This window comes from Ursus arctos, unplaced genomic scaffold (assembly GCF_023065955.2).
Source record: "Ursus arctos isolate Adak ecotype North America unplaced genomic scaffold, UrsArc2.0 scaffold_9, whole genome shotgun sequence".
Lineage (NCBI taxonomy): Eukaryota > Metazoa > Chordata > Mammalia > Carnivora > Ursidae > Ursus > Ursus arctos.
In genome coordinates, this window is record NW_026623111.1 from 49419762 (window position 1) to 49441467 (window position 21706).

General features: G+C 32.5%; 1 protein-coding gene across 3 annotated transcripts in view; it reads right to left on the reverse strand.

Moving 5' to 3' along the window:
- The window catches only part of TECRL (trans-2,3-enoyl-CoA reductase like), a 106356-nt gene that overhangs the window by 69125 nt on the left and 15525 nt on the right, over positions 1-21706 (reverse strand). For all 3 annotated transcript variants that reach the window (XM_057309782.1, XM_057309783.1, XM_026508976.4), the window contains exon 2: positions 12792-12843. In XM_057309782.1, coding sequence (XP_057165765.1) covers positions 12792-12843 — 52 coding nt within the window. The remainder of the gene's footprint in view (positions 1-12791; positions 12844-21706) is intronic.

Genomic DNA, 21706 nt, shown 5'->3' on the forward strand with positions numbered 1-21706 from the left:
CTGCCACTTCTTCCCTTACAGTTATCATTTTTCTAGCTCTTTCATAGAAAGATCAGGGAATTCTACTGCCTTGTCCAGGAGGCTCCTTTCAGATTGCCTAGAGAATACTCATTATTCTATACTATATATCATAAATCCTTCTACTGTGTTATCTTTGTTTTGAGTTACTCTCCTTGAACCTTTCAAAGTTTATCATTGTTTATGTCCCCCTGGCCTTTTGGCAAAGAATTATATGCATTTCAACTGTCACAATAAATTATACATCCTTTTATGTGTCTGAAGCTGCAATTGGTTTGCTAATTTCATTGCCTTTTCTTGCTTCTCTCTCCCCGTCCCCTCACCCTCCTCCCACCCCAGACTCTCTCTGGTGTACTCAGAGACAAGTAGTCCAATAAATTATAAACATCACTGAAACTTTGTATGGTGTTACTAACTAATAGATAACACATAGGTCATGGGTAAAATGACTTGGTTTGTCTTTCAGAAACTTCTTTTATGACACAGAATGAGTGCATGAATTACACTTCAATTGATTGTCATTCACTTTTTACTTCAGTTCATATATTACTAATTCTTAGATCAATTTCATAGGAGAAAAATCCATTGGCAATTTCAAACCATATTTGCATTCATTCCTCTTATTCATATTAACTCTTGTTTTTAATTTAACAATTGATCTTATATGGTGCTATGTGACATTAGACAGGGATTTCAATTTTTATAACCAATTGTGAACTATGCATAGACTTATGGCAATATTATTCATAACATAATTTCTAAAACTGACTTTCAAGTTAGTTCTCTATTTGCAAATGAGGACTAATGATAGCATTTCTGAAGTAAAATACACAGGTATTATTTGAATTTCTGCCTAAAAAATAATTTAAAAAATGGGGGCGCCTGGGTAGCGCAGTCGTTGGGTGTCTGCCTTCGTCTCAGGGCGTGATCCCGGCGTTCCGGGATCAAGTCCCACATCGGCCTCCTCTGCTGGGAGCCTGCTTCTTCCTCTCCCACTCCCCCTGCTTGTGTTCCCTCTCTGGCTGGCTGTCTCTCTGTCACATAAATAATAAAATCTTTAAAAAAAAATAAAAAATAAATTAAAAAAAATAATTTAAAAAATGTGACTCAGTAAAATAGAGGCAATGGAGATTAGTGGTTTGAGTACAGATTACAGAATCATATTCCCTGAGTTTGAAATCCAGCTCTGCCACTTACTAGCTATGTGACCCTGGGCAAGTTACCTAATCTTTTTCAAAGAATTTTATCTGTGAAATGAAAACTAAAGTACTACTAAATTATCATAAAGTTGTATTTTTATATTTGCTACACAGAAATATCTTAGGATATTCATAACAAAGAGTGACTATTTGATACAAGTTAGCTATATTTATTTCCCTTATTATGAATGTTAATGCAAGGGAACTAGAATAGGACATACAAAGATATTATAAGGCACAATATGTGATAGCAATAGCTCAACTTTGATGTCAGCTATAATCTTTCAATTTGAAAAAATGAAAGCATAATTAAGGAAAATCAGAGATTCTCATAGAGAATAAAAATGCATTTATATCTTGATAATTTAGTGAATTTTGTAAAGATAGACAGATTATCTCAAGTAATAGAGAAAGACATGAGAAAACATGGGGTGGGGGAGGAATTGGGATACTCTGCCTAAGAGACAATTTAAATTAAACAATTTTTAAAAGTGATTCAAAAGTCCAAGAAACAAAGAAAAAATGATGCTATAGTCATTAGCAGAAAGTATGAAATTTAACAAAAAGAAATTTATTTGAAGGAGAATTAGCGGTTTTAAGTATCAAGGGATAGTTATGTGGAGAAAAATCTTATAGGTTTTAGAAAAAATTTTTCCAATAAAAATAGATTTCTGCAGCCCAGGGATGGTAATGAAAGCTTAGAGAGTTATGTTTTTGAGGAATAATGTTTGAAGAGCACAAGAATACTAATATTTGAGACACCTAGATTTGAGGAAAGAAGAGAAAACAACAACAAACATCACAAGGAAGGAGATTTTCTTTTCATTTTCCTTGCCTTTCATAGTTTCCTCTAGTTTTCTTAAACACAATTGCTTGTCAATTTTGACAAATATGTTACTAGTCCATAAAAAAATTGATGAGTAGAAAAATTCCATAGAATACCATTCTAATTTCATGATGGCATTATTTTTCTTTCTTTCTTTCTTTCTTTCTTTCTTTCTTTCTTTCTTTCTTTCTTTCTTTCTTTCTTTCTTTCTTTCTTTCTTTCTTTCTTTCTTTCTTTCTTCTTTCTTTTTTTGCCCAAAACATCTAGTTTGGGTTTTGCACCCAATTTCAACATGGGGGTGGAGGGTGTTCCTCCATAACAACCTATGCTTGGGACACCACCATGGTGTCCTACAATTTAACTAAATTCTCTCACTATCTACCTGGAGGTACCAACAGGTTCCACAGGTTAAGAGTTCAGTCCTACAAGACTGCCCTTCCATTAATTCTGACACCAGTTGCAAGTCCAAGTTGTCACCTGTGCTTTTGACCAACCGCTTATAAAACAAAGCTTCCCATGACCCCTTCCTCAGGTATTGCTAATTCATGAGAGCTGCTAACAGCACTCAGAGAAATATTTTACTTGTTAGATGACCGGTTAATTATGAAAGGATATAACTCAGAAAGAGTCAGGTGGAAGAGATGAATACAGCAAGGATGGAGAAATACCTCAGAGCTTCCATGCTTTGTCTGAAAAAAACCACACTCCCTGAATCTCCACAGGTTCTCCAGAAGCTGTCAGATTCCAGTCTGTTGGCTGTTGACACTTGATTCAAACTTTATACCATTCTCCTCCCCAGAGGCTTGAGGGTGAGACTGAAAATTCCAAACCTCCTGGCAACAAGCCCCCATTCTTAGCTGTAGTCCAAAATTTACCTCATTAACAATACAAAAGACACCTTTGTTGCTGTCATTACTCAGGATACTCCAAGGTTTTTAGGAGCTCTGTGCAGAAACTGGGATAAAAACCAAATATACATTTCTTATTATAAATCAAAACATCATAACATCCTAATTTATTTTCATAATTTAAAAAGAAACATGATCTAGAAACACTAAAAAGCATTTACTACTTATAATTTTCTAAAAAAAAATAAGGATTTGAACTTTAGTGTCAAGTAAGGATCCAAAATATTTATGATGAATTATCCAAAAAGAAACTATTCATCAAGTGTTTGGTACAAATGTTCACATTAATCAAAACCTTGCATGGTTAATCTTGTCAATTATGTACAAACTTTTATATAAGCTTTGAAAATATAAATATTGATGTAACTTTAAAAACATTTAGCAAATGTTATATGATTTCTTACTACATAAAGATTGAATCTCATTCAATATTCTTCAAATGTTCATTGGATTTTATATCTCACTCAACTTTAAAACTGTGGATTTGTCAGTGCTAGATGAACATATCTTCTAGTCTCTAAACATAAGAGAGTTTTGTTTTTAAGATTTTCTTTATTTATTTGACAGAGAGAGAGATAGCCAGCTAGAGAGGGAACACAAGCAGGGGGAGTGAGAGAGGAAGAAGCAGGCTCCCAGCAGAGGAGCCTGATGTGGGGCTCGATCCCGGGACTCTGGGATCATGCCTTGAGCCGAAGGCAGATGCTTAATGACTGAGCCACCCAGGCACCCCAACATAAGAGAGTTTTAAATACAGATTAGAGCAGAAATAAATGATATAGAAACAAACAAACAAAGAACAGTAGAACAGATCAACAAAAATAAGAGCTGGTTCTTAAAAGAATTAATAAAATTGATAAACCCTTAGCCAGATTTATCACAAAGAGAAGGACCCAAACAAATAAAATCACAAATGGAAGAGGATAGATCACAACCAACACTACAGAATACAAACAATTATAAGAGAATATTATGAAAAATTATATGCCAACAAATTGGGCAATCTGAAAGAAATGGATAAATTCCTAGAAACATACAAACTACCAAAACGAAACAGGAAGAAATAGAAAATTTGAACAGACACATAACCAGAAAGAAATGGAATCAATAATCAAAAATCTCACAACAAAAGTCCTGGGTTATATGGCTTCCCAGGGGAATTCTAACAGACATTTAAAGAAGAAATAATACCTATTCTACAACTGTTCCAAAATATAGAAATGGAGGGGTGCCTGGGTGGCTCAGTGTTAAGCGTCTGCCTTCGGCCCAAGGTGTGATCCCAGGGTCTTGGGATCGAGTCCCGCATCGGGCTCCCTGCTCCACTGGGAAGCCTGCTTTTTCCTTTCCCACTCCCCCTGTTTGTGTTCCCTCTCTCTCTGGCTGTCTCTCTCTGTCAAATAAATAAATAAAATCTTTAAAAAAATAGAAATGGAAGGAAAACTTCCAAATTCCTTCCATGAGGCTAACATTACCTTGATTCCAAAACCAAAGACCCCACTAAAAAGGATAATTACAGTCCAATACCACTGATGAACATGGATGCAAAAATTCTCAACAAGATACTAGCAAATCAAATCCAACAGTACATTGAAATAATTATTGACCAGGATCAAGTGGGATATTCCTGGGCTGCGTGGCTGGTTCAGTGTTCACGAATCAATCGACATGATATACCACATTACTATAAGAAAGGATAAGAACCATATGATCATCTCAGTAGATGCAGAAAAGCATTTGACAAAATACAGCATCCATTCTTGATAAAAAAAAAAAAAACCTTCAACAAAGTAGGGATATATGGAATATATCTCAATATCATGAAGGCCATATATGAAAGACCCACAGCTAATATCTTCCTCAATGGAGAAAAACAGAGAGCTTTTCCCCTTTGGTCAGGAACAAGACAGAGATGTCCACTCTCACCATTATATTTAACACAGTACTGGAGGTCTGAACATCAGCGGTCAGAAAACAAAAAGAAATAGAAGACATCCAAATCAGCAAGGAAGAAGTCAAACTTTCACTATTTGTAGAGGACATGATACTCTATATAGAAAACCTGAAAGACTCCACCAAAAAATTGCTAGAACTAATACATGAATTCAGGAAAGTCATAGGATATAAAATCAATATACAGATCTGTTGCATTTCTATACACCAATAATGAAGCAGCAGAAAAAAGATCAAGGAATCGATTCCATTTGGAATTGAACCAAAAACCAAAGAGGTAAAAGATCTATACTCTGAAAACTATAGAACACTTAGAAAAGAAATTGGAGAAGACACAAAGAAATGGGAAAATATCCCATGCTCAGGGATTGGAAAAACATTGCCTATCCTACCCAAACCAATCTACATATTTAATGCAATCCATACCAAAACTAATCGACAAATCAGGAAAGAATACCCAATGGAAAAAGTCTCTTCAACAAATGGTTTTGGGAAAACTGGACAGCCACATGCAGAAGAAGGAAACTGGACTTTACACAAAAATAAATTCAAAATTGATTAAAGACCTAAATGTGAGACAGGAAACCATCAAAATCTAGAGGACAACACAGACAGCAACTCTTTGACCTTGGCTGGAGCAACTTCTTACAAGATACGTCTCTGGAGGCAAAGGAAACAAGAGCAAAAATGAACTATTGGGACTTCATCAAAATAAAAAGCTCTGCACAACAAAGAAAACAATCAACAAAACTAAAAGGCAACACACAGAATGGAAGAAGATATCTAAAAATGGCATATCTGATAAAGAGTTAGTGTCTAAAATCTATAAAGAATTTACCAGACTTTACACCCAAAAAAATAATAATCCAATTAAGAAATGGGCAGAAGATATGAATACACATTTTTCCAAAGAAGACATCCAGATGGCTAACAGACACATAAAAAGATGCTCAACATCACTTATCATCAAGGAAATACAAATCAAAACAATGATGAGATACCACCTCACACCTGTCAGAATGACTAAAATTAACAACTCAGGAAAGAAGAGATGTTGGGGAGGATGTGGAGAAAGGGGAACCTTATTATACTGTCGGTGGGAATGCAAATTGGTGCAGGCACTCTGGAAAACATTATGGAGGTTCTTCAAAAAGCTAAAAAAGAACTATACTATGACTCAGCAATTGCACCAGTAGGTATTTCCCAAAGGATACAAAAATACAGATTTGAAGGGATACATGCATCCTGATGTTTATAGCAGCATTATCAAAAAAAGCCAAACTATAGAAAGAGCCCAAATGTCCATTAGGTGGGCTAAAAAAGATGTGAGACACACACACACACACACACACACACACACACACACACAGGAATATTACTCAGCCCTTAAAAATAATGAAATTTGCCATTTGCAACAATGTGGATGGAGCAAGGGTGTGCTAAGCTAAGTGAAATAAGTCAGTCAGAGAAAGACAAATACTAAATGATTTCACTCATACGTGGAATTTAAGAAACAAAACTGATGAACAGAGAGAGGGAAACAAACCATAAGAGACTCTTAATGATAAAGAACAAACTGTGGGTTGATGGAGGGAAGTCGGTGCGGGTTGGGCAAGATGGGTGATGGGTATTAAAGAGGGCACTTGTGATCAGCACTGGGTGTTGTATGAAGGTGATGAATCACTGAATTCTACTTCTGAAGTCAATATTGCACAATATGTTTACTAACTAGAATTAAAGTAAAAATTTAAAAATATAGATATATACACATATATATGTATACATACACACGCACTTTATAAATGATTAATTTTTTTAAAAGATAGTTTTATTTGAGCCTAATTTATGATAGCTGCCTGGGAAACATGCTATTCACAAGGAAGAAAGTGCTCTGGAGAATGAAGAGTTTCTATAGGGTTACATACTTTGTACGTCTTGTAAAAGCTCAAGGGGTTATCGATTAGCATATAGGCAGGAATCACAAACTTTAGTTTAAGGAATGCAGGCAGTAAGAGCATTGATTTATATCTTATGGACAAGATGGTTTTCCTTAGGCTACTCATTTATAAAGCAAGTGTACAAGGTATGCTTGGTGGGCCATTAATCAGCCTTTTGATTTAAATGAAGTTTATTTACAGTCCTGTTAACTTAGAAAGAAATTTAAAATGGCTTCCCTTGTATATCAGATCTTTAGAGAGTTTTTCTCTCATCCATTTTAATTATAAGTGGTATTTACCTCCACCAAACAATCACAGAAGTCATCATTCACAGTAAGTGGTTGATGGCTAGTTCTTTTTAGATATTATGCATAAAATTGTAATAGTATTCAGAGCACCTTATCTTGTTGTGATTACAAATCACTTTTAGCTACAAAACCAGTAAAAGTTTTTAAACATTTGAAAAAAAGTTGTTTTTTTAAAACTATTTAGATGAAATCCTACCTTTATACAACTTTCTATAGCAATGGTATTGTCTAACCCCTGCTGTAGATTCCTTGGCTTCCTTCCTTCCCAAGACAAGTAATGACAGAGTTTTGAAAGAATATATTCACTAGACCTTTGCTTTAAAAAATCTTTAAATTATTTTTATTTTAATATACCTTCTATTTTATCCATGCTCACTATTGCATCCATCCCTCTTCTAGAGAGGTCTAGACTATAGGAACTTAAATACTTTTGAATATGATAAAGCATAACAAAATAACTTGTAACATTTGGGCAAAATTTTTCCACTATAATTTACTTGTTATTTGGGCAAATATTTAGATTGTTGATTGATTAAATCCACAAAATGTAATATATCATTACAGATTTAAATTAGTATATACACAGTTGTCTGTGGCTTTTTATAAGTTCTATTATTTTCTAAAAATATTAACAATTTTTTTAATAAAGTCATATTATACCCTAAAAGAGAATTAAATTTAAAATAAAGAAATCATGGAATAGTTGTTGATTTGAATAATGTGAAATAAGGTAATGCTACTCAGTTTGAATATGTAATAGAGGTGTTTTTTGTTTTGTTTTGTTTTTAAGATTTCATTTATTTGACAGAGAGCAAGACAGAGATAGATCAGGAGCATGGGGAAGGGGTAGAGGGAGAAGCAGACTTCCCACTGAGCAGGGAGCTGGATATGGGGCTCGATTTCAGAACTCTGGGATCATGACCTGAGCTGAAGGCAGACGCTTATCCATCTGAGCCACCCTGGTGGCCCGAGTTTGTTTTTAAACATGGAGAGTTTTTTTTAATACCTTGAAATCCTAATACATATTCACATAGTTTTAGTCAGAGTGTCACCTGGACTTCTACAATTCTTAATTTTTCAGCTCAGCTTTAACAAGGTTTAATTCTTCTGCACAACCTTTGTGAGAAAATGACAGTAAAGAGAGCATGCATGACCTATGGACCGTAAACGTGACGGTCTCTGAAACTCTCTAGGAGGGGTTTCAAGATACAAGCAAGAACAATCGTCACAAGTGTGAATAAAAACATGTGTGAAGGTACAGAAAGACTAGGGAGTATTGCAGTTGAGGCATTTCACAAATTTTTGGTGAAGAGGAGAAATAGATGAAAGTGTATGTGCAAAATTTTTGGTGATGAGAAGAGGAGAAATAGATGAAAGTGTATGTACATACATATAATTTAATATTTTATTAGAATCTCTTTTTCATGAAATCATAGCCCTTTCCCTCTTATTTTAACAGCTAATATTTTAATTGTGGTTTCCTTCCCATTCTATTTCTTCACCAGTCTGACTGCCATGGTATCACCAAGGTAATCTAAAAGATGACTCTTCTAATAAAGATGAAATAAAAAATTATAAACCCTGGAAGAGAATAAGATAGTCATTTTACACGGCAAGAAAATGACAGTAATGAAAGTTTAGAAATAGAACTAAGAAAAATGTAAAGCTGACACAAAGTCAGAGAAATATTAGGGAGACCAGAAATCAAGATCAGTCAAAACACCTAAGAGAACAATGAATAGAGATAAAAGACAAGGAGAACTCTCCCTCCAGGAAACCCAGTCCTCTGATGACTTTGTTTCTTTCTTTACAAGATTAACAATTCCTATTATAACTGCAGGGCTTACAAATAAACAGCATCAGAAGTATCAGAATAAAAAATTTATTGTAAGTTTGTAAAAAAGAAGTAAGTTTGTAAAAAACTAACAACTGCAGTTAAACATAAAGGATTATTATTATTTGAATATATTTATGAAATTCAACAAGGTATTCCATGTTACTGGGTTTTAAATACACTAAACATAAAATATTAAGACAACACATAATTTTGTTTTGTTTCATTTTTACCATTGTAAAATTGTTAGTGTTAGCACCACTTTTTTGCTTGCCTTTTATTATTTAGTAGATACATTAAACATAATGTCCAATTTAATTGACTTACAGATAATTCTATGTAATGTAATACAGCAATAAATGTTTTTATGCTTTGTAAAAATTAAAGACCAGTAAGTTTTTGAAATAAAGTACAGTGAATGCAAATTGCCTGAATATTATATTTATTTTTTATTAAAGTATAATTGACACATAATACATTATTTTCAGGTGTGCAACATACTGACTCAACACCTCTATATATTTGAAATGATCACCTCAATAAGTAAAGTTACCATCTGTCACCGTACATCTTTTTATATTGACTATATTTCCTATGCTGTATACCATATCCCCTTGTGTTATTTATTTCATAAATGGAGGATTGTACTTTTTAATCTCTTTCACCTATTTTATCCATCTCCTTATTCCCCTACCCTCAGGCAATCATTAGTTTGTTTTCTGTATTTATGAGTCTCTGTTTTGGTTTGTTGATTCATTTGTTTTGGTTTTAAGAGTCCATATGTAAGTAAAGTCGTATGTATGGTATTTGTCTTTCTTTGCCTTATTTCACTTTACATAATACTCTCTAGTTCTATCTATGTTGTTACAAACGGATATTCTATTTTGTGGCTGAGTAATATTCTAGTGCGTGTGTGTGTGTGTACCATATCTTTTTATCCATCATTTACTGATGGGAATTTAGGTGGACACTTATGCTTTCATATCTTGGTTATTGTAAATTATGCTCTATGAACATAATGGGTGCATTTATTTTTTGAATCAGTGTTTTGATTTTCTTTGGTCAAATACCCACAAGTGGAATTGTTGGATCATATGGTAGTTCTATTTTTATTATTTTACAGAATCTCCATGCTGTTTTCCAAGTGGCTGTACCAATTTACATTTCCACCAACAGTGTACAAGGATTCCCTTTCCCCCACATCCTCACCAACACATTTTATTTCTTGTCTTTTTGATAATAGCCATTCTGAGAGATGTGAGGTGATATCTCATTGAGGTGTTTATTTGCATTTCCTTCATGATTAGTGATATTGAGCCTTTTTTTAATGTTGGCCATATAAAATATGGTATAATAAATACAATTATCTAAATATTATCTTTCAAGTGATGGGTATACTTTTCTTAATAACATTCATTTTATAAAAATGAAAAGATCACAATTTACATATAGTTGTTAAAGATTAGAACTGTGGCTAGGAAAATAAATAAAATAATTATCAAGAAATCCTTAAGTCTAAAAAAAAGAAATTGTCTTGAAATAGTTATTAAAATGAATCACATTATTGTCATATATTTTTTAACATTTTATTTATTTTTTACCTATCTATCCATCTATCTATCTATCATCTATCTATCTATCTATTTAGAGAGTATGAAAAGCAGAGAGGGAGGGAGAGAAAGACTCCCAAGTAAGCTCCACGCTAAGCACGGAGACGAGCTCTGGCCTCAATCCCACAACCCTGAGATCATGACCTGGGCCAAAACCAAAGTCCAATGCTCAACCGACTGAACCACCAAATGCCCCTGTCGTATTTTTAATTATCCAGTTCAGAAACTGGACATTTCAAAAATTTTCTGTAAACTACTTTACTTATTCTTGGAAATAGGCTCTAGATTGCATATAGAACTTCTGGCTCAAAAATTTTTAAGATTTCTTGTAATTATTACGTATGTCTATATATATTACAAACTATCATACAAGCAGTCATAGACTTACACATCAAGATAATTGCACATTTCTTCTACACATGCATTAGCCTTTGATTCATTTCCTCTTTTCCAGACAATAATAGAAATCATATTTTTATTATGTTGTCATTAATTTAAATACAATCATTTTCTTGAAACTTTATAGTTTGTAGTAAAGCTTTATAGTAAAAACATTAATTTTCAAATGCTTCTCACTTATTACGACAATCTAAATTTTCTGAAACCATCTCATTAAATAAGTTTAGTCTAAGTCTTTCCAAAGATGACAATTCAATTATTAGTTTGAGAACCATATTTTATGCAAAGATAGGAATAACTCAAAACAACTGCATTAGTATGCAATTAAACTGGAAATACTTGTGTAAATAAAAAAGGATAACATGGTTAACATAGGTAATGTAATGAGGCACAAATTTGGAGTTTGAAAACATTTTCCCTAATTTAGAAAGTACTTGCAAAAATACACAGAGGAATTTGTTTTCATTCTAAAAGTTGGAGAATCAATTCCATGACAAATCTTTGCACTTGTTTTGTTCTCTTTTCCTTACCATAATCCCTTTCTGGTTCATTTCTGCATATTCAAATCCTGTCTTTGTGGTAAATATTAGAACCTACCTTCCCAAAGAATTTTAAACAGGCTAAGCATATTTTAGATAATTCTATTCCCTACTGTATATGCTATCTGTTCCTATTAAAAATTCTACCTACTTTAAGTTATTTTTAAACAGTTTGATCCATTAGATAGTAAGTTTTAATATTTTCAGAATCTTTTCATAATCTTTTCAGAAAAATATGGTTCAACTAATTACAAGAGATTGGGGGCCCTGGGTGGCTCAGCCTTTAAACGTCTGCCTTCGGCTCAGGTCATGGTCCCAGGGTCCTGGGATTGAGCCCCCGCATCGGGCTCCTTGCTTCTCCTCTCACACTCCCATTGCTTGTGTTCCCTCTCTAGCTGTCTCTCTCTGTCAAATAAATAAATAAAATCTTAAAAAATCTATAAATACAAGAGATTGAAATTGCTCACTAGCAAAAGCAATACAGTGTACAACACCAAGAATGAACTCTAATGTAAACTATGGACCTTGGGAAATAATGATTTGTCAATGTAGGTTCATGAATTGTAACAAATGTACTACTCATGTGAAATGTTGGTGGGCGAGTCTATGCGTGTGTGAGAGCAGAGGGTATATAAGAACTCTGTGTATTTTCTGCTTAGTTTTGCTGTGAATCTAAAACTGCTTTAAAATTAAACTCTATAAAAAATGCTTCCTAGTAATTATAGACATTTTCTGTTTGAGTTATGAGTAAACTTTATTGGAAAATTGTAAAATAAAAATCTATTTTAAATAAACCTCATATAAATATTTCTAAGTAAATAACAAACAGACATCTTAATGAGATAAATTTAGCTATTAATAAAATTAAATAGTATAGTTTTAATTTAGTGTAAAAGAATTCCTATGTGAAAGAGATTTGACCAGTATAAATACATGCAGTAAAATTTTTGCTTAATATTTTGCTTACATATAAGTAAGTATTTTGTCCCAATTAATGTCTCTCATAAATAGGATGTTTCCTGTTATCATAAAAAATGTTCAAATGTGAAGGAGAAAACAATTTTGTGAAAAACTAGGAGTACTGTGGATTAGAGTTAGATATGAAAATACAGTCAAAACATATATACCATATTATTTCTGAGTTTCATGTAAAAATATGGTTTCCATACACTCTTTCCATCATAATATTGAACTTATTCTTACAGATACATTTGAACCAATTTGAGAAAACTGTAACATAAATTCTAAATTATATATAAAACTTACATGCTTTGTGGAATTTTTGTTTAACATCATGAATAGTAGATGTTTGTACCACCTGAAAAGGAAAAGAAAATATGTAGAAAGAATTATTTTTAAAATTATTTATTTGTTTGCTATATTTTTAAGAAGAAAACATAATTTAGTAAAGTATAAAATTATTATGAAATAACCAGTACATTTTGTTTGACTTTTCAATCATTACTGCTTTGACAACCTTGAAATATTGCATCAGTATGCCTTTTTCTAAAGTTTTATTTTTGTATGTAGCAATAATGGTGTTATTATATGAGCCTATCTAAATGTTCATCTCAAAAATATATTTTTGAATCTTCTTTGCCAATAATATTCAATTTCTGGTTTCCAAACTGGTGAGACTACCAGCTAAAACATGAATAAATATACAAGTTAGACAGAAGGTAAAAGAGTTTGTAACAGAGGAGTTTCAGTATATGAAGTTGATTTATTCGGGCAAAAGAGGGAAATGTTTACTTCAGAATATCATCAGAAAAAACATCCTATCCAAGCCCCCTCATTAGTTATGTTATTAATAATCCCATCCCAAAATGTTACAGGTCTATCAAAATTCATGTTAGATATATTAGATATAAAACTAGATATATTATTATTATTTATTCATGTTAGGTGTATGGATTCATCAGAACTGCAAAATGTATGAGGATGAGAGTTTTATTTAAACACCTCAAGCCGTCACAACATTTTTTGACTGTCTGACTTTGCTCATATCAAACTGCAAACTGAAATTTTTCTTTACCTCTGGTCCTTTTCACTGGCTTATGGATAAAACCCAACAATACTTCAAGATGGACATATCCATGACCATACAAGAAAATATATTTCCTATCACTAAACACATATAGAATATTGTGTGCATTATGTATTTTATTGCTATACTAAAATCTTACAGCTATTTCGGGAGAGTGAAGTGAAAAATAAAATTGCATAAGGGATGGCACATAATAACACCCCAGGCAGTTCTAATTAACATTATTATATTTATATTATATTTAATGTTTAATTAAATGTTAAAAGTATAACAATGAGTGCATTGATTTTACCATATTCCACTCTCTGATTAATAAACCAAGGGTGTGCTATGCTATTCATAGAAATTTTTTTTTCTGATTTCTTCTATGCATATGGTTTACTAAATAAAAAAGTTCTAAGATTTAAGCACAAAATGATGATATTAATTCCCATTTGGGTAGTGCTGTAAATAACAAAAGGACCTTAAAGAATCTGTATGAAAATTTCAAATATTTGATAACATTGCTCTTGTTTGGAAGATGTCATAAAATATCTATAAAACTGTTTTTAGAGAGGGTAATATATATTTATATACTTGAACGTATTATACCTCATTTAATGTTGATAATTTAACTTTTATATTTGAATTATATTTTTTAAAACATGGTGCTTTGTTTTAACATTGTTCATGGTTTTATCTTACCCATTACTTTATCACAAAACAATTTTATATGTTGCTTTCTCCGATAAGGATGCCTAAAATCCACATACTATTTCCAGAGTATCAATTATTTGTCTACCCTTCATTTCAAGGGCCATCTAATTTGGAAAAGCAAGTAATTTTCATGATCAATAACTCCTTAAAGTTCGCTGTTGCTCAGCTATCACTTGAAGACATATTATCTTGTGTTTACATGCTAGTTCTTCCAAACATCTCTGAAGTCCTTGAGGGCAATGACCTGGTGGTGGTGTACACATCTAGTGTGTTTCAACATCTAGTGCACCATATAGCATGTAATCATGTTTAAAGTCACTTCTGTTGAAATAAAAAATAAAGCTGTGAGTGCAAAGTCATGTGAAAACAAGTTTTTAAATCTGGTATGAAAAGTCTTTCTCAAGTAGGTTTCTGTGGAAAAGCTATATACTTTACTAGAATAATTTAAAAGAAAGTCTTCTAATTTGATATATGCATTTTTTCTTTGAATTTGCTAATTTTCAAAACTAAGATTATATTCTCCTGAAAGAAACCTACATGTGGAAATGGGTTGTTATTGCAAGCTTTTAACAAAATTTTTAATTTGCTTTAAAAATTACGTTTGACTTTCACATGTTAGAAAAGTGCTGATTTTGAATAAATCTTTAAGAACTGCCCTAGCTGGAGCAATTTTAGTCAAATACAGAAGAAAAAAAATAATTAACTATTAAATGATTCAGACAGTATTGCTCAATTAACCACAAGACTGTGCTTGATCAACTCCTTCAGCCCTTCAGTTGTACTCAGAGCACAGAGAGGAAAAGATGATAATTAACAGAGTATATAAGACGTTCTGATTACTAAAATCGATGTCACTGTTGCTTCATCAGGAAGTTTATTCATAATAACTTCTACTCTTTAGCCAGTTTTAATACCTCTTAAAAAAGAGAAACTATCATCACAATAATTTATTCACTTTTATAAATCACAATTAATTGTGCAGATGGGAGACATAAGTATTCTGACATCTGAAATCCTGAAATTCTCTTCATTAATGTTTCTTTCTCATTAGAGGAAATTAATCTTAAAACGTTAAGTAGACAAGGCAAATGGTGTTTGTTAGTTGAATCAAAAAATTACTTCTAATTCCAACTGATCATGATTGAGTTTTGGGTTATTATTACTTTATCCAACAATGTAAATTGATAGACTTTGAAAAAGCTTTTCACATTTAAGTGAAATCTAGGATTTGCTTGAATTCGCCACCTACGCAGATAATGCAATATTACACAATTAAAATTGCTACATTTTAGAACTAAATTTTAGCTACTTTCTCAGGAACTCCTTGAAATGAACAGATGTCTTTAGAATACTGCTTATCCTGCTTAAAGAAATGAAAATTAAGGGATAAGGAAAAAACAACAACCTCTTTGAAATTCATTTGACAGTAATTGCAATGCACAAACCAAAAATTGTCAGTAAACTTCGTTTAGAAAAGAAATGTGTCCAACAGTAAAGACACAGAAAAACAGAATAAAAGATGAATTGAATAGAAATGAATAAATACAGAGGCATGAAAATACACACACATACAGGCAAAATATCTAGTGCAGTTTTGCTGTCATGAGCTTTTTGTTCCTGGTTTTGGGGACACAGGGAAGAGTACTAGCCTGGAGAACCATATTTTAAGATTGATTAATTCAGGAAAGTGAAAAATATTGCTCTAAGAATTTCCATTGGAAAGTTTTACATTAGCAAATGGAATACGTACTTACATATACTGCATATGTTTTACTTGGAATGGATAGGAAGTATTCTGAGTACACAAATATTATTTTACTAATAAGTAATCTTCAGACCATAACTAAAATATTTTTATGATATATTTTTCAGCTTTATTGAGGTATAATTGACAAATTAAATGGTAAGATACTTAAAATGTGCCATGTGAGGATTTGATATACATATACATTGTTTGTTAAAGAATTTCCCCCATTGAGTTAATTAACGCATCTGTCACCTCACCTTTTTTGTCTATGGTGAGGACATTTAAGTTCTACTCTCTTAGCAAATTTCAATCATACAACACAGTGCTATCAGCTATAGTCATCAGTTTATACAATAGATTCTCTGACTTTAATCATCTTATAACTGAAATTTTGTACCATTTACCAACCTCTCCTTATTTCCTCCATGCCCCAACCCCTGGAAACCACTTTTCTACTCTGTTTCTAGGAGTTCATTTTTTTTTAAATTCCATATACAAGTGATGCCATGCAGTATTTGTCTTTCTCACTGTGACTTATTTAACTTAGCATAATGCTCTCCAGCTTTATCCATGTTATTGTAAATCACAGAATTTCCTTTTTCTGATTACTGAATAATATTCCATGTCAATAATATAGAAAACTGTTCTCTCTCTTTCTCTTTGTTGTAAGTTTTCTAATGACAAAGGATCTTTAGTAAAGAACTGAGAAAATCATGAAATAATTTTTAATATTTAAATTATCTTTTTAACAAAGTTTTAATCATTTTAATTCAAGTTTCATTGAATGCACTTCTCAAAATAGGTTGTGCCACAAAAAGTGGTTCAAACAACACACGCTTATTTTTCACACACACTGCATGTATATCACAGACTGGCTGATGGACCTACTGCACATTTTCCTCACTCTAGATCTACAGTGAAGAAGCAGACATCGTATGGAACATTGCTTACTTCCAAGGAAGAAGTTAAAAAAAGAAAAGGTGGTGAAATTAGATTAGGTTCTGAAAGCTTCCCTCAGGAAATAAATGCATGCCTCTCACCCTCATTTCACAGCACAAAACAAGTAACTTCAAAGAAGTAGGAAAGTTTAATTTACCAATCTCCTGTGTGAGGACTGGCCAAAAATTCTTAATAAACAGCACTAATGTTTACCAGTTTACCCTTCTGATCATCAAATATTTGGCCCTCTATCCCTTACATTTCAAAATACACCATGTCCTCAGCTATATATCTATCCTCTTGATGGATAGATATAGATATATAGATAGGTTATATGTTATATATTTTAAACATTATTGTAGTATTATAGTAGTTGGAAAATACAGGGTTCCTTTAGTATGTGGGGTGATGGGGATATAGGATATGAAATATAACTCAGTTTCCCTCCTTCACATAAAGTGTATGCTTTCCATCCCTGACCAAGACATTAGTTTCTTGGGCACATGAGAAAAATAAAAATGGTCAGATCATCAAATGTAAAATAAATATAAGATCAGCTATTTTTTTTCAGTTTTTTCATTTTTTTGTTATTCCTTTTTTGTTTTGTTTTGTTTTTATTTTAATTCCAGTTAGTGCTATATTAGTTTCAGGTGTACAACATAGTGATTCAATAATTCCATACAAGATCAAGTATTTTTTTACATGAATTATAAAATTACTTCTATCACAAGCATGTCAAGAAGTGTACAGTGTCCATAAAATCATGACTGCAAATAATAATCAAAATTTATTTTTCAATGAATACGGCAGACAGCTTAGCCTCGGTTCCTCATGGTACAAAAGTGACGACTATAAGCCATGGCAGCATAATTTTCTCCATTGTTGTACAGCTAGCATTTCTTAAAAATAGCTTTAATCAATTTCTTTCAAAAATAGTTTTGAAGGACATAGGCTTCTAGAGTGCACTTTTCTCATAGGCTTAGTTGTAGAAAAGGCAACCATATCATTTATAATCCCAATGCAGACAATTTTAAGTGTAAACAAAATGTTATCATCAAATACAGCATGAAACTGGGATTAAAAAGTGTAATACAGGTAAGGAGTTCTACCACTTGTCTTCTGGACATAAAGTGTCCTAAACAGCTACTATGGACCTTAAAGAAACGGAATGTTATTGAAACCTAGAACTTAGATCAAGTTCAATGCTTGATATATACTATTTGCTACTCTTTCATCTATTACTTTGATACAGATTATCATGTTTCACTACTGAAGTGTGTTTGCTAGCAGTCTAATGTTGTAATTAAAGCATTTATCTCCTTTTTGTTTTAAATTAATATGTATTGGAGAACTAGCATTGAAAACAATTAAGAATACCGCTAGCAGTCATAACATCACTGAACGCTTGATAAGAGTCCACCACAATTCCAAGACCTTTGCCTTTCTTAAGTAATTTAATTCACATACCATCTTTATGGTTTTAGATATAACGTTATTATCTTCATTTTACATACAAGAAAACTGTGACTCTGAGTGGTTAAGTAATTTATCTGGGTGACACAGCTAACAAGTTACAAGAATGGACTTTGAATGCAAATAGCCTGGTTCAAAGCTTATTCTTCACCGTGGTACACAACATAGCAGAGGGGGTGAAAAAGGTGAAGGTAGAGGAATGGAGGAAAATGTATTGAATGTTTATCATTGTAAGCACTGCTTTAAGATCTATACAGATAGCACTTGGTCATCATAAGCTACCTTATGAGGTAAATGACACTGAGACTTTTTAAAAGATGAAGAAATTGTGGTCATGAAATATGAATGTCCTCCTGAAGTTACACAACCAGGAACTTAATTAATATGGATAAAAAAACACTTGAGAAAGTATTCACTGTCATGTCTTGCTGTTCATAATATTTATTCCAAGCATTATATTTTAGATATTTATTATACAAATCAATCATTAAGCATTATACAAGTGCAAACAACATTTGTATTTAATAACATAAGAGGATCCAAGCTAGCCACTAAAATGATATGGTAAATATGTATGGAGCTCAAAAGTATTAATTGAGCACCAACTATGTACCAGTAAATTTTCTGTGTCAGAGAGGAAAAACTCTCTCTCTTTCTCTTCTCTCTCTCATTTTATTTAAAAATAATAGCCAGCACTTACGCAGTATCTTATATGTACCAGGTACTTTTCTAAACATGTGAGCTCCTAACAACCCAGAGGTAGGTACTGTTATCCCCAGTTGACAGAGCAGAGATTGATGCACTTAGATGTTAAGAGATCTGTGCCCTGTCCCATAGCTAATGAGATGCAGAACTGGTTTAAATACAAGCAGTTTTATACCTGAAAGCACTTTCTGAAATACAATGGCATAATGGCACACATTGAACTAATATTCAATTATAACTAATATTTAAGAAATGAGACAGAATAAAGAAATATATCTGTAATATATGCGAGGATAATAAGTTCTAAGAAGAAAACATAAAGAAGGTAAAAGATCAGAATAATGGAAAGAAGAAATATGATTCTGATAGGAAAGAAAAGGTATATGAGCAAAAGCCCAAGCTAAAAGCAAACTTTGCAGATTGCTTGAAGAAGATTCTTCCAGACAGAGGTAACATCTAGGACAGAGACCCTGAGGGACCACATCCAGAGTACTTGAGAAATAGCAAGCAAGCCAGTGTGTTCGGAGCAGAGTGAGTTAGAACAGTGTGGTTAAAGACATGACCAGAGAGATGAAGGTGGGAAGTAATGGACAACCTTCTAGAATATGGGAGAGTAGCTTGGATTTTCTTCTGAGTGATCTATGTAGCTGTTGGAGGGTTTTCATCAGAGCAGTGTTATAACTCAAGATTTAAAAGAATCAATCTGGCTTCTGTAAATTGAACAGTCTCTAGGTGAAAATTAAAATGATAATGCAATAATAAATGTATTCGCTTATAATAACAAATTCCAAGTTCTATTTCACCTGGTGATGCTGTGGAACATGTATAAGCTATAAATACAAACTATAGTATATTTACTGATTTGCTACATATACCATGCGTGTTTGGTGAAGACCCACATAGATCAGTCGGTATGTTAGAAGTGATAATGATTTGAACTAGGATGGTAAAGTTCAGAGATATATTGTGCATAGAATAAAATGATTTACTGATTGATCGAATGTAGTACAGACAGGGAGAAATCCTAGAGAATTGAAGCAGATTGATAAACTAAGGTGAGGTGAGACTTTCTCTGTCAGCTCATTAAAGAATTAACTCCACACATGAGTTCTCTACTGATAGAAACACTTTGATCATCTTGCAATCACTTGCTGAGTGTTAGTGTCTTCAGCCTCCCAAATGAATAACCATGAGGCAACAGCAGGGACCCATCTGAAAAAAATAGCACATTCCATCACACATGCATTATGTATTATAGTACTCCACATGTTGGTCCCTCCTTTTAGGATGCATGCGATGGTGGATGATGTGAGTATTTAGAAGAGACATAATCTGGCAGAGGGGATATGGTGTCATTGTGTGCAGAAGCAGAGCTAAGCTGTGAGTCCAGATTTTTTTCTATTACAGCACAGTATAGACGCAAGAAGAAATAGCTTGAAAATTAAGTATTTTAGTGAAATTGTACTTACATATTTAAATCATGACATACATGGACCGTTAATTTAAGTTATAGGAATTCTATTACCAACAAAGGTCTAAGAAGACATTATGTTCCCCTGAAACTAATAATACAGTATATGTTAACTAAACCGAATTCAAATAAAAAATTTTTAAAAAGAAGACATTATGTCTATGCAATGCCAGAAATGCTGATTGAAAGTAAAAGCAAATAAGTACATTTATGGATCTTTGTAGGAAAATGTACTTGACTTTTTTTCTTCTCATTTTGAAATGAAGCAGATTTCATTTTAGCCATCAACAGCTCAGGGTTTGTGGCTGTTCTTGCTGTTTGTATGCTTCTTATAATGTCAAGTTAAAAGAATTCTACATAAAATATCTCTTAAGGCAAAAGTAGTTTCTCAGGAACTTTAGTGTGAAAAGCTCTTTGAAATTTTCCTATCTGTAAAAAAGAAGTAACATATCTTCTGAATGTCTCAGGGATTCTATGTTAAAGTCCTTACTAAATTAAGTTCAGATTACAAATGGATTTTATTAAATGAAGTTAATGAGAAACAGATAATAAATAGATATTCAATGGCACATAGACCAGTACTGACAAATGAAGGATTCAGTTATATAGCCAGTAATTCATCAAATGTTTTGTTAAAAGAAATTACAAGTACATTACATTTTTATTTTTAAGAAATCAAATAGCCAATAACTAAAAAGTCAGAAACACCCAAACATGAAGTAATGTTAAATGTTTATTTTGGAGGCAGTGAAAATGTGTAATAAGGAAACTTGAACTGCAATAAGAAAAAAGACAGGTGATAATTAATTCACACTTTTCACAAAATGATGTTAAAATGATTAGTTTATAAGAAGGCAGAGGTACAGCATTCTTGACTTAAGAGTAAGATCAATTCTCAAATAAAATATCCAATATGTTGATGTAATAGGCAGTTCACAATAAATCTCTCTAGAAAGAGAACTAACTTCTCATAGGAAAATAAATGAGTGTGACATTCATAGCCTTTATATGGTGACAGACTGGTGGGCTCAGGTTACTTAGTTGAGTCCCAGTAGATCAACAGGGATTGAGAATTATTTGATGACTGTCAGTTTAAAAATCCA